The sequence below is a fragment of the Onychostruthus taczanowskii genome, unplaced genomic scaffold (assembly GCF_017590055.1).
Source record: "Onychostruthus taczanowskii isolate IOZ18803 unplaced genomic scaffold, ASM1759005v1 scaffold3, whole genome shotgun sequence".
Lineage (NCBI taxonomy): Eukaryota > Metazoa > Chordata > Aves > Passeriformes > Passeridae > Onychostruthus > Onychostruthus taczanowskii.
The window spans coordinates 25,312,060-25,324,982 of NW_024500349.1; the positions used below are offsets into that span (position 1 = coordinate 25,312,060).

The 12,923-nt window shown below is 52.5% G+C and overlaps 1 protein-coding gene across 5 annotated transcripts in view; it reads left to right on the forward strand.

Annotated features, from left to right (window-relative positions):
- The window catches only part of MAP4 (microtubule associated protein 4), a 150,469-nt gene that overhangs the window by 121,638 nt on the left and 15,908 nt on the right, over nt 1–12,923 (forward strand). For all 5 annotated transcript variants that reach the window (XM_041408508.1, XM_041408510.1, XM_041408511.1 and 2 more), the window contains exons 13-15: nt 7,416–7,516; nt 8,218–8,430; nt 9,843–10,020. In XM_041408508.1, the coding sequence (XP_041264442.1) occupies nt 7,416–7,516; nt 8,218–8,430; nt 9,843–10,020 (492 nt within the window). The remainder of the gene's footprint in view (nt 1–7,415; nt 7,517–8,217; nt 8,431–9,842; nt 10,021–12,923) is intronic.

Below are 12,923 nucleotides of genomic sequence, written 5' to 3' on the forward strand. Positions count from 1 at the left end.
GAGCAGCCTGGGACAGTGGGAGGTGTCCCTGCCAGGGCAGGGGTGGCACTGGATGATCTTTAGGGTCTCTCCATCCCAAACCATCCTGGGGTTCCATGATTCCATGTGCTGGCTTTTGGTTCCAGTAACCATCCTGGGATTCCATGATTCCATGTGCTGGCCTTTGGTTCCAGTGTCTCCCTGCACACCTGGTTCTCCAGGGGCTCCCTGGAAGGAGAGCTGTGATAAATAAATCATCCTGGGGGAGCTCACAAGGCAGTGGCCAACGAGGCTGCTCAGCCTGGGAGAGGGAACGTGGGGAGGTGGGAGGTTGTGGTTGTGTCTGAAAAGTCATCAGTGGCAGGGGAGCTGTGAAACAGAGGAGACAGTTCTGCTTTTCCAGGAGAGGAATATGGGTCAGCAAACGAAAATAACAGCAGCAGCTGAAAGCAAACCATGCTGGGTGACTGCTGAGAGATTTCAGCAAAGCTGTAAAACAGCTTCTGCCAGGAATTTGGGAACTGTGAGATTTTAGCTTTTTTGTGGTTTTTGTTTTTTTTTTTTACAAGGAGGGTGATCAGATATAGGAGAAGAAGCTCCCAGCTTTGGAATCTCCATTGCTGGAGATGCTCAGAGTAAGACTGAACACCCCCTGAGCAGTCAGGTGTAGCTGGAGGGGGGGATTGGGGTAACTGACCTCCCCTCACCCCCTCCAGCCTGCCTTGTCCTGTCACTCCGTGGCTGCCTGTGCTCAGAAGCTGTTGGACAGGCAGGTGCATCCAGACTGCAGTTCACAGGATGGGCAGAGATGTTTTTTCCAGGAGTGGAGGTTTTTTTTCCTCCTTCTGGTTAGGAATTCTATTTATAGTTACCCAGGAGCCTGGAGGGCTGGCTGTGGGCTGGGAATGGGCTTGGCATGGCTTGGAGCTGGCCATGGGTTTTTTTCCTCCTTCTGGTTAGGAATTCTATTTATAGGTACCCTGTGCCAGGGCCTGCCCACCCTACCAGGGAACAATTCCTTCCCAATATCCCATCCATCCCTGCCCTCTGGCAATGGAAACCATTCCCACTTTTTCCCCAAAAAGGCTCTCCAGCCCTGGCACAGCTGCCCAGGCAGGGCTGCAGTCCCTTCCTTGGAGGGGTTTAAAAGCCCAGTGGAGGTGGCCCCTGGGGACATGGGGCAGTGCTGGGGGCAGTTGGACTCCGTGGTCTGAGAGGCTTTTCCAGCCTCAGCAATCCCTTGGTTGACTTGCAGGATGTGCTCAGAGGCTCCTGGGGATGTTCTGCTGAGCTGCTGGGCAGGAGCCCTTGGAGAGACACTCAGTGTCCAAACTGAGTTTGGGCAAGTTTTAGGGAAATTAGGGACAGACTGCTCCGTCTTGAGCCTTGGGGACACCTTTAGCCTTCCCACAGCTGATCAAGGAGCTGATCTACTCTCTGTTCTTGGGGGAAAGGCTCTTAAAGCCATTGCCTCACCTTTGGCCGTGTTCTGCCAGGCTTTGTCTCTTCCAAAGGTTCCTCAGCTAAGGGGGGAGCCACCAGGAGAGGGGCAGTGGGCAGAGAAGGGGAGTTTGAGGATAAAACACATTCAGAGTCTCCTCAGGCCCCAGAGTTCCCATTCCAGGTGGCTGCCACAGCCCCCAGGTGGGGCTGAGTGTCCCTGCAGAGCTGTCCCCGCTCCGTGTGTGTCACCAGCCCAGGCTGGCTCTGGGAGGCACAGGTCCCTCTCTGCTGGGGTTTGGTGGCTCATCCTGCTGGAACAGGGCGAGCCTGAGGGGTACACTTCCCATTGCTCAGATCTGTAGGAAGACTGTTGTTTTAGCACAAAGATTCATCTTGCTTTCCTGGGTGTAGTTTTGGCACAGATCATCTCCTTATTCATTCTGAAATTCATTCTGAAAAATCACCACTGCTGATTTATTCTGAGTCTTGTTCCCTCTGTCTCCAGTTCTATCCAAACCCCATTTGGTGTTGTTCACTGGGTCCTTCATCCAGCCATGGCAAGTAGCTGTTGTCTGGAGACAAATTTATCTTAAAATCAGGCTTTTTAACTTGTTGGCTTTAGTGGGGCTTTGCCAGTCGTGGTTTTGGTGCTTTGGGCTCTGTGGGTGGTTTTGGCTGAGTGTGCCACAGCTCAGGGTTGGGTTGGCCAACCTCACACTGCACAGAGCACGCTGGGGTGGATGGATCCATGTGGGATAAACCTGGTGTGTGCCACCTCCAGCTGGTGGGGGCCTTGGGGTGCTCAGCTCCAGGGTGGGCTGGGAATGGGCCTGGAATGGCTTGGAGCTGCCCTTGGAGCTGCCCTTGGAGCTGCCCTTGGAGCTGGCCTTGGAGCTGGCCTTGGAGCCGGCCATGGAGCTGGCCATGGAGCTGCCCTTGGAGCTGGCCATGGAGCTGGCCTTGGAGCTGGCCTTGGAGCTGGCCATGGAGCTGGCCTTGGAGCTGCCCATGGAGCTGGCCTTGGAGCTGCCCATGGAGCTGGCCTTGGAGCTGGCTATGGAGCTGTGGGGTGCTCAGCTCCAGGGTGGGCTGGCTGTGGGCTGGGAATGGGCCTGGAATGGCTTGGAGCTGGCCATGGAGCTGCCCTTGGAGCTGGCCTTGGAGCTGCCCATGGAGCTGGCCATGGAGCTGGCCTTGGAGCTGCCCATGGAGCTGGCCATGGAGCTGGCCTTGGAGCTGCCCATGGAGCTGGCCATGGAGCTGGCCTTGGAGCTGCCCATGGAGCTGTCCATGGAGCTGTCCTTGGAGCTGCCCATGGAGCTGATCAAGGAGCTGATCTACTCTCTGTTCTTGGGGGAAAGGCTCTTAAAGCCATTGCCTCACCTTTGGCCGTGTTCTGCCAGGCTTTGTCTCTTCCAAAGGTTCCTCAGCTAAGGGGGGAGCCACCAGGAGAGGGGCAGTGGGCAGAGAAGGGGAGTTTGAGGATAAAACACGTTCAGAGTCCCCTCAGGCCCCAGAGTTCCCATTCCAGGTGGCTGCCACAGCCCCCAGGTGGGGCTGAGTGTCCCTGCAGAGCTGTCCCCGCTCCGTGTGTGTCACCAGCCCAGGCTGGCTCTGGGAGGCACAGGTCCCTCTCTGCTGGGGTTTGGTGGCTCATCCTGCTGGAACAGGGCGAGCCTGAGGGGTACACTTCCCATTGCTCAGATCTGTAGGAAGACTGTTGTTTTAGCACAAAGATTCATCTTGCTTTCCTGGGTGTAGTTTTGGCACAGATCATCTCCTTATTCATTCTGAAATTCATTCTGAAAAATCACCACTGCTGATTTATTCTGAGTCTTGTTCCCTCTGTCTCCAGTTCTATCCAAACCCCATTTGGTGTTGTTCACTGGGTCCTTCATCCAGCCATGGCAAGTAGCTGTTGTCTGGAGACAAATTTATCTTAAAATCAGGCTTTTTAACTTGTTGGCTTTAGTGGGGCTTTGCCAGTCGTGGTTTTGGTGCTTTGGGCTCTGTGGGTGGTTTTGGCTGAGTGTGCCACAGCTCAGGGTTGGGTTGGCCAACCTCACACTGCACAGAGCACGCTGGGGTGGATGGATCCATGTGGGATAAACCTGGTGTGTGCCACCTCCAGCTGGTGGGGGCCTTGGGGTGCTCAGCTCCAGGGTGGGCTGGCTGTGGGCTGGGAATGGGCCTGGAATGGCTTGGAGCTGGCCATGGAGCTGCCCTTGGAGCTGCCCTTGGAGCTGGCCTTGGAGCTGGCCATGGAGCTGGCCTTGGAGCTGGCCTTGGAGCTGGCCTTGGAGCTGCCCATGGAGCTGTCCATGGAGCTGTCCATGGAGCTGGCCTTGGAGCTGGCCATGGAGCTGGCCATGGAGTTGCCCTTGGAGCTGGCCACAGCCTGGGGCTCCACCAGCAAGTGGCTCAGACACTGGGATGAGGCTGTTGCAGGAAATGCATTTTTCTTGATAGGAAAAATGATAGCAATGATTTCTTGATAGGCATCATGATAGGAAAGGTGATATGAATAATTTCTTGCAGCGCTGCTCCTGGAAACTGCTGGGACATCCCAGAAATGGTGATTTTCACCCTTTGGAACAGGAGCGGTGAGGACAGAGGATGAGGATGGAGGCACTGCCAGCACATTGCCATCAGTGTGGAGAGAAACTGCTGCTGGCAGGGCTGTGCCTGGGAGGGATCCATGGAGGATGGCAGATGGGAATGTCCTTCCCTGTCTCCTTGCAGCCCCTTTCCCTCGGGAGTGCTTCCGTGGTGCTGCTGACTCAGCCGGAGCCACGGAGCCAGCTCAGGGCACAGCAGCTCCAACAAAATGCCTTCCAAATATCTTCCAGGGGCTTCTGGCTGTGCTTGGGGGAGCAAGCAAACTGAAAAGTCTCCTAAATAATTCTTGCAGCCTAATGAACAAATGTGATTAAGGTTTGGCAGCTTTTCCTAATGTTCGCTGTAACTAGGAAATGGTCCCAGTTCTGTGCTCTGAGAACACCCTCGTAATTAAACCATGAATGAGAGCAAATGTCCTGATGAGCACAGGACAAATGAATATTCAACCCCAAACCTCTCCTCCTCCTGTAATCCCTGGGGGATGGTGCAGGGTTGTGTATCCTGGAATGTCAGAGTCTCTGAGAGATGGAGCCTGAGTTATGGCCCCTCAAGCAGGGAAGGTCTTTACCCAGTTCCCCTGAATTTTAATAATAATAATAATAATAATAGATGATGGAAGCATGGAATTGTTTCGTTTGGAGGGACCTTAAAGCCCATCCTGTTCCACCCTGCCATGGCAGGGACACCTCCCACTGTCCCAGGTGCTCCCAGCCCTGTCCAGCCTGGCCTTGGGCACTGCCAGGGATCCAGGGGCAGCCCCAGCTGCTCTGGGAATTCTATTCCAGGGCCTCACCACCCTCCCAGGGAACAATTCCTTCCCAATATCCCGCCCAACCCTGCCCTGTGGCAGTGGAAAGCCATTCCCTGTGTCCTGTCCTGGTTTTTATTCACCTTCTATTAAGCAGCATGAAATAACATGAAATTCTTGTTGCCATTGGTTCAGAAATGTGGATCCTGCTGGAATTCAGATCCTGAACCTTTGGGTGTTGCAGGATTTGAGGAGCACTCCCTGATCCTGGGAATTCTTGTCATGGGTGCTGCAACCCCTCATCAGCCAGAGGTTTAATGTTGGTGCTGAATTAGCTGAAATAATTAATGACAGCAGCTTTTACCAGCTGGAAGTCACCTTGATGTGGGGGATATTTGAGACTGGTAGGAGTCCAAACGAAGCAGGGAAGCAGAGAGAAGGGAATGGGCAGGAGTTGTTTTTCAGGAGAGGGAACTGCTGACAACTGCTGCTGCTGGCATTGCTGGGGATGGAACTGACAGGTGAAACCAGGAGAAGAGAAAGGATTATTGAAATGCAGGGCAGGAATCAGGCAGAGAGGAGCCAATACAGATCAGCTGCAATAGAACCAGCTTTTCCAGGTGAACAGACACAATTCCTAAGGATTTTGCATTAAAGCAGGTGTTCAACCTCTACATTTTGCTGGTTTTCCTTCACAAACCTCTTTCATGTGCCCAGGATGCTCAGCCCAGTGCTGCAAAACTAGAAGGCCAGATGGGTAGGAAGGGGTTAAACCAATTCAGGGGCAAAAAAGGCTTATCCTGAGCTTACCCTGGAGTCAGAACATAAAAACAACAGCCCCGTACTCTGCTGGGAGGGAGGCACGGGCTGATTTTATTTTCCTGGCTTGTACCAGGACTGAGCCATCCTTTGAGACACTCCTGTCAAGTCTGACGAGCAGGAAAACGGGCAATAGAAACTGTAATTTCCAAAAGGTGTGGAGAACAGGCTGTTTACTGCTGGAATCCTTACCCTGGCCTCGTCACAATCTGTTGCAGGGTTATGAAAAGCAGCGTCCAACACGGATGAGGCCGGGTTTGAATCCCCAGATGACAGGGGAGATGCAGGAATTTGTGCTGGGCTCTTGGCACAGCATCCTGGCAGGATCCAGCCCAGGGCAGGGTGGATGTGCAGCTGCACCCTGAGGAAGGAGGGCTTGGAAGGGATTTGTGGGGAAGCTGCTGCTTGCTTGTCCCTGGTGCTGAGCAGCACCAAGGGCTGCTGTGGGATTTTGGGGAGAAAACGTGGGGAAACTGCTCCTAAATGAACGATTTGTTGGGTTGGAGGGCAGCGCTGGTGCTGCTGGGGCTGCTTTGGGTTCTGGGTTCTCAGAGGACACGAGGAGGGGGTGCTGCTCTCCTGCCCCTCAGGGAGCAGCCTGGCTGTGTTCCCTGTCCCCAGGCAGTGTCACAGCCCGGGTGACAATGGCCAGAAGGAACAATCACAGGGAAAACTGGCACTTGTTGGAGCTGGCTCTGAGCTCTGTGCTGTAACACAGCCCCAGTGAGGGGCCAGTGTGATCCTGTCTGCCAGAGTGGGATCTCCATGTTCCTGCCCTCATGGGGGTCTTGGAATGGTTTGGATGGAAAGAGGCGTTGAGGACCATCCCAAGCCACCCTGCCATGGCAGGGACACTCCCACTGTCCCAGGCTGCTCCAGGCTCTGTCCTTGGGCACTGCCAGGGATCCAGGGGCAGCCACAGCTGCTCTGGGCACCTGCCCACCCTGCCAGGGAAGAATTTCCTCTTAATAAACAATCTAAATGTACCCTCCTTCAGCCAAAGCCATTCCCTGTGTCCTGTCCCTCCATCCCCTGTCCCCAGTCCCTCTCCAGCTCTCCTGGAGCCCCTTCAGGCCCTGGCAGGGCTCTGAGCTCTCCCTGGAGCCTTCTCCTCTCCAGGGAACATTCCCAGCTCTCCCAGAGCCCTGCAGCAGCTCCAGGTGCCTGTGCTGCTGGATCCAGGGCTGGCACCTGTCACCTGTGTGACCTTTCCTGTTGCTCCCTTTGGCTGCTGGGAGCCCTCCCTGCTCACTGAGGGCTCCAGCTGTGGGTGTGGGCAGAAGAAAGGTTGAGAAGGAGCAGCTGTAACGATAGGGATAGCTGGGAACAGAACCCCACTCCAGGATAAGTGTAAAACCTGGAAGAGGTCAGGCCTTCACCATGAACGTTCCAACAATTTCTTGTAACAACTTAAAAGATGAGAAGATTTGCTATTTAAAGTAAACCACAGGTTTTCTTCATCTGCTGTCTGGCTTTTCCCACTGGGATAATGTGAGAAATTGGAATGTAACAGCACCTGGATGAACCTGTCCTGTTGCAGGGGAAATCTTTCTTCCTGCAGCTATTCTGGGGTTTAGGAACTTTTCCACTAACACCAGCCTGTGCTGTGTCACTTCTGTCTCCTGCTGCTGCTGTGTTGAATAACAATAAACTAAAAAACATATCTTAAAAAAAAAAAGCTTAAACTTACAAGTGTCCTGTGTCACTTCTGTCTCCTGCTGCTGCTGTGTTGAATAACAATAAACTAAAAAAATATCTTAAAAAGAATAAAAAGCTTAAACTTACAAATGTGCCTTCCTTCCCCCAGCCAAGGCAGAGGAGCCCAAAGCAGCCGAGGCCGTGAGTGGCAACGACATCACAGCTCCTCCCAACAAGGAGCTGCCCCCCAGCCCCGAGAAGAAGAGCAAGGTAGGAGCTGTTCCCTGCTGCCATCTCTGCTTCCAGGGCTTTCATTTCCAGCTTTTGTGCTTCCTCAGCTGTGCCACTTCTGTTTTCTGAGCTGCCCCTGGGAGCCCTGTCCCTGCAGCAAACCCGTCCACTTCGGAGCTGCCAAGGGCCCAGCCCGTGGCAAACTTTGATCAAAGTGTGGAAACTTCATTTCAGGAATTCCCTGGCAGGCAGCAGAGTCCCCCCGGTGTCCCCAGCAGGGCTGGGGGGGCCAGGGGCTCTGTCCCCTCGAGCCCTGCCCGTGTGACCAGGGGAGCTGATCCCAGGGGATTTGGAGCTCGCAATCCCTGCGTGCCGTAATTGGAAAGCCACGGCCTGTGGATTGCACGTAGCCCTGCATGCCAGGAGCACCCAATTACTAATCCAGCTTTACCAGCCATTCCTTCTGTTGCTTTCCATGCTGCTGCAATAAATCCTGTTGGTTTGGAATTGAATGGCAGAACTCCCCCAGCCCCGGAGTCCGCTGCATTTCAGTCTTTGTTGCACTCAGAAAACAGAAAGCTTCTTCTTCTTATTATTATTATAATTATTATTATTATTTGTTTCCTTTAAAATACCACTTTTCTGTTGTTGCAGCTCAATATTTTGGTTTACAATGCGCTATTTTCTGTTGTGTTTCTTTGGTTTTATCCTGGATTTTGCTTTTTGGCCCAACCCTAAAGCCTGCTGCATCCTCCTCCACTGCCAAGGCGGCGGCGGCGAAGGCCAAGCCCTCGGCCAGCACCAGCCCCAAGCGGCCGAGCTCGGCCACCCCGGGCACAAACAAAAAGCCCACGAGCCCAACTGCAGCTCCTGCTCCAGGCACCACCTCCAAACGCCCCGGCACCAGCAGCACCCGTCCCTCCACCCTAACTCCAAAAGAGACTAAACCAAAGGTAAGAACTGCCCGGCTCCGGGAGCACCAGGGCTCACTGCAGGGCAGAGCTCCTGTGCCAGGCTGGGACCAGTCAGTGTGCTGGGAGCTGCAGGGTGCTTGGAGCAGCTTCCCAGGGATGGCATCGTGTCCCTGGCACTGAACTGTGTCACCACAGAGGAGAATTGAACCTGAGTGTAGTGCTGAGGTGGCCCTGATGAGCTGCCATGAGTCGGGGATCCCAGGCTGGGTTGGACACTGCCAGGGATCCAGGGGCAGCCACAGCTGCTCTGGGAATTCCATCCCAGTCCCTTCCCACCTCCCAGTAAGGAATTCCTTCTGTGTACAGCTCCTAAATCCAGACAAGAACACGGGAAATCTGACTGGAGACATTTGATATGAGTATTGAAGAAAAACAAAGCCATGTGAATGTTCCTTATTTCCCACCAATGGTCATTTTATGATGTGTGGTCACTGCAGAACTGCCCAGAGAGGACTGATAACACACAGAAAAGTCTGGAGATTTGTAACTCCCCAAAAGAGGGGATGCATGGACAGTGTTGTATCTTCCAGATAAGCAGGGAATCCCCATGTGTTGGGAATGGGAGGTGTCCCTTGAATGATCCCTGTGTTAAATTGTGATCTTACAGAGTAGGGGAATTCAGCTTTAAAAGGGAACATCAAAACTATTTCAGAAGCTTTCACTGATGGCTGAACACCACCACTCCTGCTGTATTAAGCTCAAATTACTGCATTTGAGTGTCTTTTATAAGTAACTAAAAATAACAGAAAAAATAACAGAAGGCAAATGAAAGCCCAGGTGTAAAACTGCACTTTTCTCTGAGCTGGTGACTTTGGTTTGGTTCAACTTTTTGTATCTTTTTGATAAAATAATGTTTATTCTCATGCATTAATTCAGTATTTTCATACCTCAGAGATCAGGCAGTTGACAAACAAGTGAGTGGCCAGGGACAACAGGAAAGAGTTTTCCAAGGAGGGATGAGCCGTGGCCACCCGATTTTCCTGTCCCCACTGTTTAAACAAATTGCAGCTTAGGGATCATTGCTGCTCCTGGAGGGTGGGAATCTCTCCCAGAAGCATTGCTGGTGTTCTACTGGTTCCATTTTATCCAGAAATCAAAACCTCCTTCCCAGCTGGAGAGGCCCCCACACATCAAAGCTGAGCCCTGGCTGGGAGCTGCTCCTCGCAGGGTCCGTGCTCCGTGTCCTGCCCTCCACACCACCACTCGCTTCTGCACGTCTTAATTATATTTTAATTGCATTATAACCTTTCAGCGGTGCCAGGCTTCATTAAGTGCTGAGGAATTGCAGCGATTCCTGTTCCTTTCAGCCTCTCCTGGCTCTTCCCCTGGCGCTGAGCGCGCGGTTCGCCGGCGCCGTTCCGGCCGCTCTGACGCCGCCCGCTCCGTTGCAGGTCGCGGATGCGAAGCCCGCGGAGAAGAGAACCTCCCTGTCCAAGCCTGCATCCTCCACCACTCCCAAAACTCCTTCCAGGAGCTCCTCTGCTGCTCCCCGGACCACGGCACCGTCGCCGGTGACGGCAGCGGCCGCTGCCAAAACCACGGCGGCCACTCCTCCCAAGAGGCCAACGTGTGAGTGCTCCCTCCTTTCCTCGGGAATACCCTGGCACCAGGGGCTCTGCACAGCTCCTGACAGGAGGGGACAGCTGGGGGAACAGGGGCAGGAGGAGAGGGAACGGCCTCAGGCTGGGCAGGGCAGCCTCAGGTGGATGTTGGGAATGTTCCTCCTGGAACATTCCTCCCGGCATAGCTGGTGGAGTCCCCACCTCTGGAAGTGTTCACAAGGCGCTCCATCACTGCCTGGATTCTGACAGTAGCTCAAGTGTTCTTCTCTCCAGGGCTTTCTCTTCCAAATTCCCTTCAGGGCCAACCTCCATCAGCTGTGTGTGATCCAGGGTTAATTCAGTTAGTGGACACACTTGATTTAAGAGTGGACATTCTACTCCCTCTGTATTTTGCCATAGGAACAGAATAAACACCAAATAAAAGTTAAAAAAAGCAGATCTTCAGAAGAGGACTTGAAACACCTGAACTGGTGTGTGAAATCCAAGAGGGTTGAGCAGAAGTGGAGGATTTTTAGTAGAGCAGGAAGAATTTGGAGCTGAAATCCCATCAGCTTCATGCAAAAATTGTGTCCCACTCGTACTGCTGCTAAAGAGGGAACTTCCCATGAGTTCCACAGGAAACCTGAGCAGTGTTTTAAATAAACTAACACTGTTCACACTCTTTTTAATGGAGCTTGAGAGATTTAACATCAGATAAGATTATAGTCAAGTCTTCTCAAGTCTTTTCAAATGACTGGGCCTCAGTGGCAAAATTTGTCAATAAAAGTGTAAAATGAGACAGACTAGTTTGAATCCCAAAGCGTGGGTTCATATCCCTGCTTTCCCAAAAGAATTGTCATGTTTTAGCTGTGCTGGGTGGATTTGGCCTAATGGACATCCCAGACTTTATGCTCTGGGGGAAAATCTAATTAATCAAGCGTAGAGAAGGTGTTGCACATTCCAAGAGCCACATATCCTGTCTGACAAACTCATTTTGTGAGTAAAACTCATTTTGTGTGGTCTTGGAGGCAAGCGGGAGCCCGGGAATGCAGGATCTGTTCTAATGAGTTGGGCTCATTGCTGCTGCCCAAACTGAGCCACAAACAAAGCAGTGTTTGCTGCTGCCATCTGAAAGGAGATGGAGGCAGCCATGCAGAGCTGCAGGGAGCTGTTCCAAGAGGCAGGAGGGGCAGGGCAAGGGGCTGTGGCACCAGGAACGTGGTGGGATCCTGCCAGAGCACAGGCCCTGGGGTGAGGGAGGATGAGGTCAGCTGGAGGGACTCCATGGGGAGGCTGAGAAATCTGGATCTGGAAATGCACAGGGAAGGCAGGAATGGGAAGAGCTGGGTGTCCTGTTCTGGGTCAGGTGGAAGCAGGGGTGGGACGGAGGGTGTAAGGTGCCCTGGGGTCTCAAGGGAACCACAGAGAGTCCAGTGCTCAGGGTTGGGTTTGGTTTGGTTGGGTTGGGTTGGGTTTGGCTTGGTTGAGTTTGGTTTGGTTGGGCTGGGTTGGGTTCGGCTTGGTTGAGTTTGGTTTGGTTTGGTTTGGTTTGGTTTGGTTTGGTTTGGTTGGGCTGGGTTGGGTTGGGTTTGGCTTGGTTGAGTTTGGTTTGGTTTGGTTTGGTTTGGTTTGGTTTGGTTTGGTTGGGGTGGGTTTCATTTGGTTTGGTTTGCTTGGTTGGGTTGGGTTGGGTTGGGTTGGGTTGGGTTGGGTTGGGTTGGGTTGGGTTTGGTGTGGTTTGGTTTGGGTGACATGTGGCTGGGAACACCTGGAGCTCTTGGGGTCACAGCTCTGGTGTCACAGATCCTTTAGAGGAGGGGACAGCTGGGGGTCGGGCTCAGCGTGGATATTGGGAATGTTCCTCATGGAAAGGGTGGTTAGGCCTTGGAATGGGCTGGGCAGGGCACTGGTGGAGTCCCCATCCCCAGAGAGATTTCAGAGCCACAGGGATGTGACACCTGGGGACATGGTCAGTGGTGGGGAACAGTTGTACTGGATGGTCTGGCAGGGCTTTTCCAACCATGGTGATTCCATGGATTTAGTTTCTCACAACACAGTGTTGACCCAGAGAATAACTTTGGGGTGGGGATAAGATGCTCTTTCAGGACAGCTGCTGGTGCTTTTCTCGTGCCAGGCACTCGGTGCCTTGAGCTGCCACCAAGTTTCAGTCGTTGTCTCACATGAAATGTGTCTGTAAAGGCCAGTTTGACATGATGTAGTTCCACTTTTTCAGGTATTTTCAGGCCAGTCATTTTCTCTGATAAAGGAGAGCCGTGGGTTATGTGGGGCTTGATGTTTTGATTTTTAATTTTATTTCTTCCTTAGTTTTTGCCCCCCTCCCTGTGGAAATGACTTGAATGTTTGTACAAGACCACGCTCAGCCCTTGAGATCAGGCACAGATCAAAGTCTGTCACACAGACCCTTGTCCCAGGGGCTCTGTCTGGGTTTTCAGCACCTCACCTTCATACAAACAGAAGTGTTCAGCATTTGGCTCCCCACTGACACCAGCAGACAAAACATCTCTGTATATTAATGTAACATAATATTCCTCTGCCTTTTACACAAACCTAGGGCTGTTCTGTCTGTGCAGTTTCCCCAGTTAAAGTTGTGGTCTCGAGGAATGAAATTAGGTTGGTTTGCCAGCCCCTTGTTTGAAGTGTTTGCTATTAATTATGTATCCATCCTTTAGGCCTTATTAAATTATCCAAATGGGTTTCACCTCATTAGCTGGAATCTTATCTGGGGTGTTTAATTGAATGCTTTTAGCAAAGTCAGGGTGGAATGATCCAGACTAACTTGGCCTGTAGTTATCTGCCTCTTCCCCTTGGTCTTTTTGGTATTGGTACTCCATAAAGGACCCTGACAGCTGCTGGAGTGTATCTAAAAATCTGAGACTTAATGGGAATTAAATATTAAAAAATGAGGGTTTT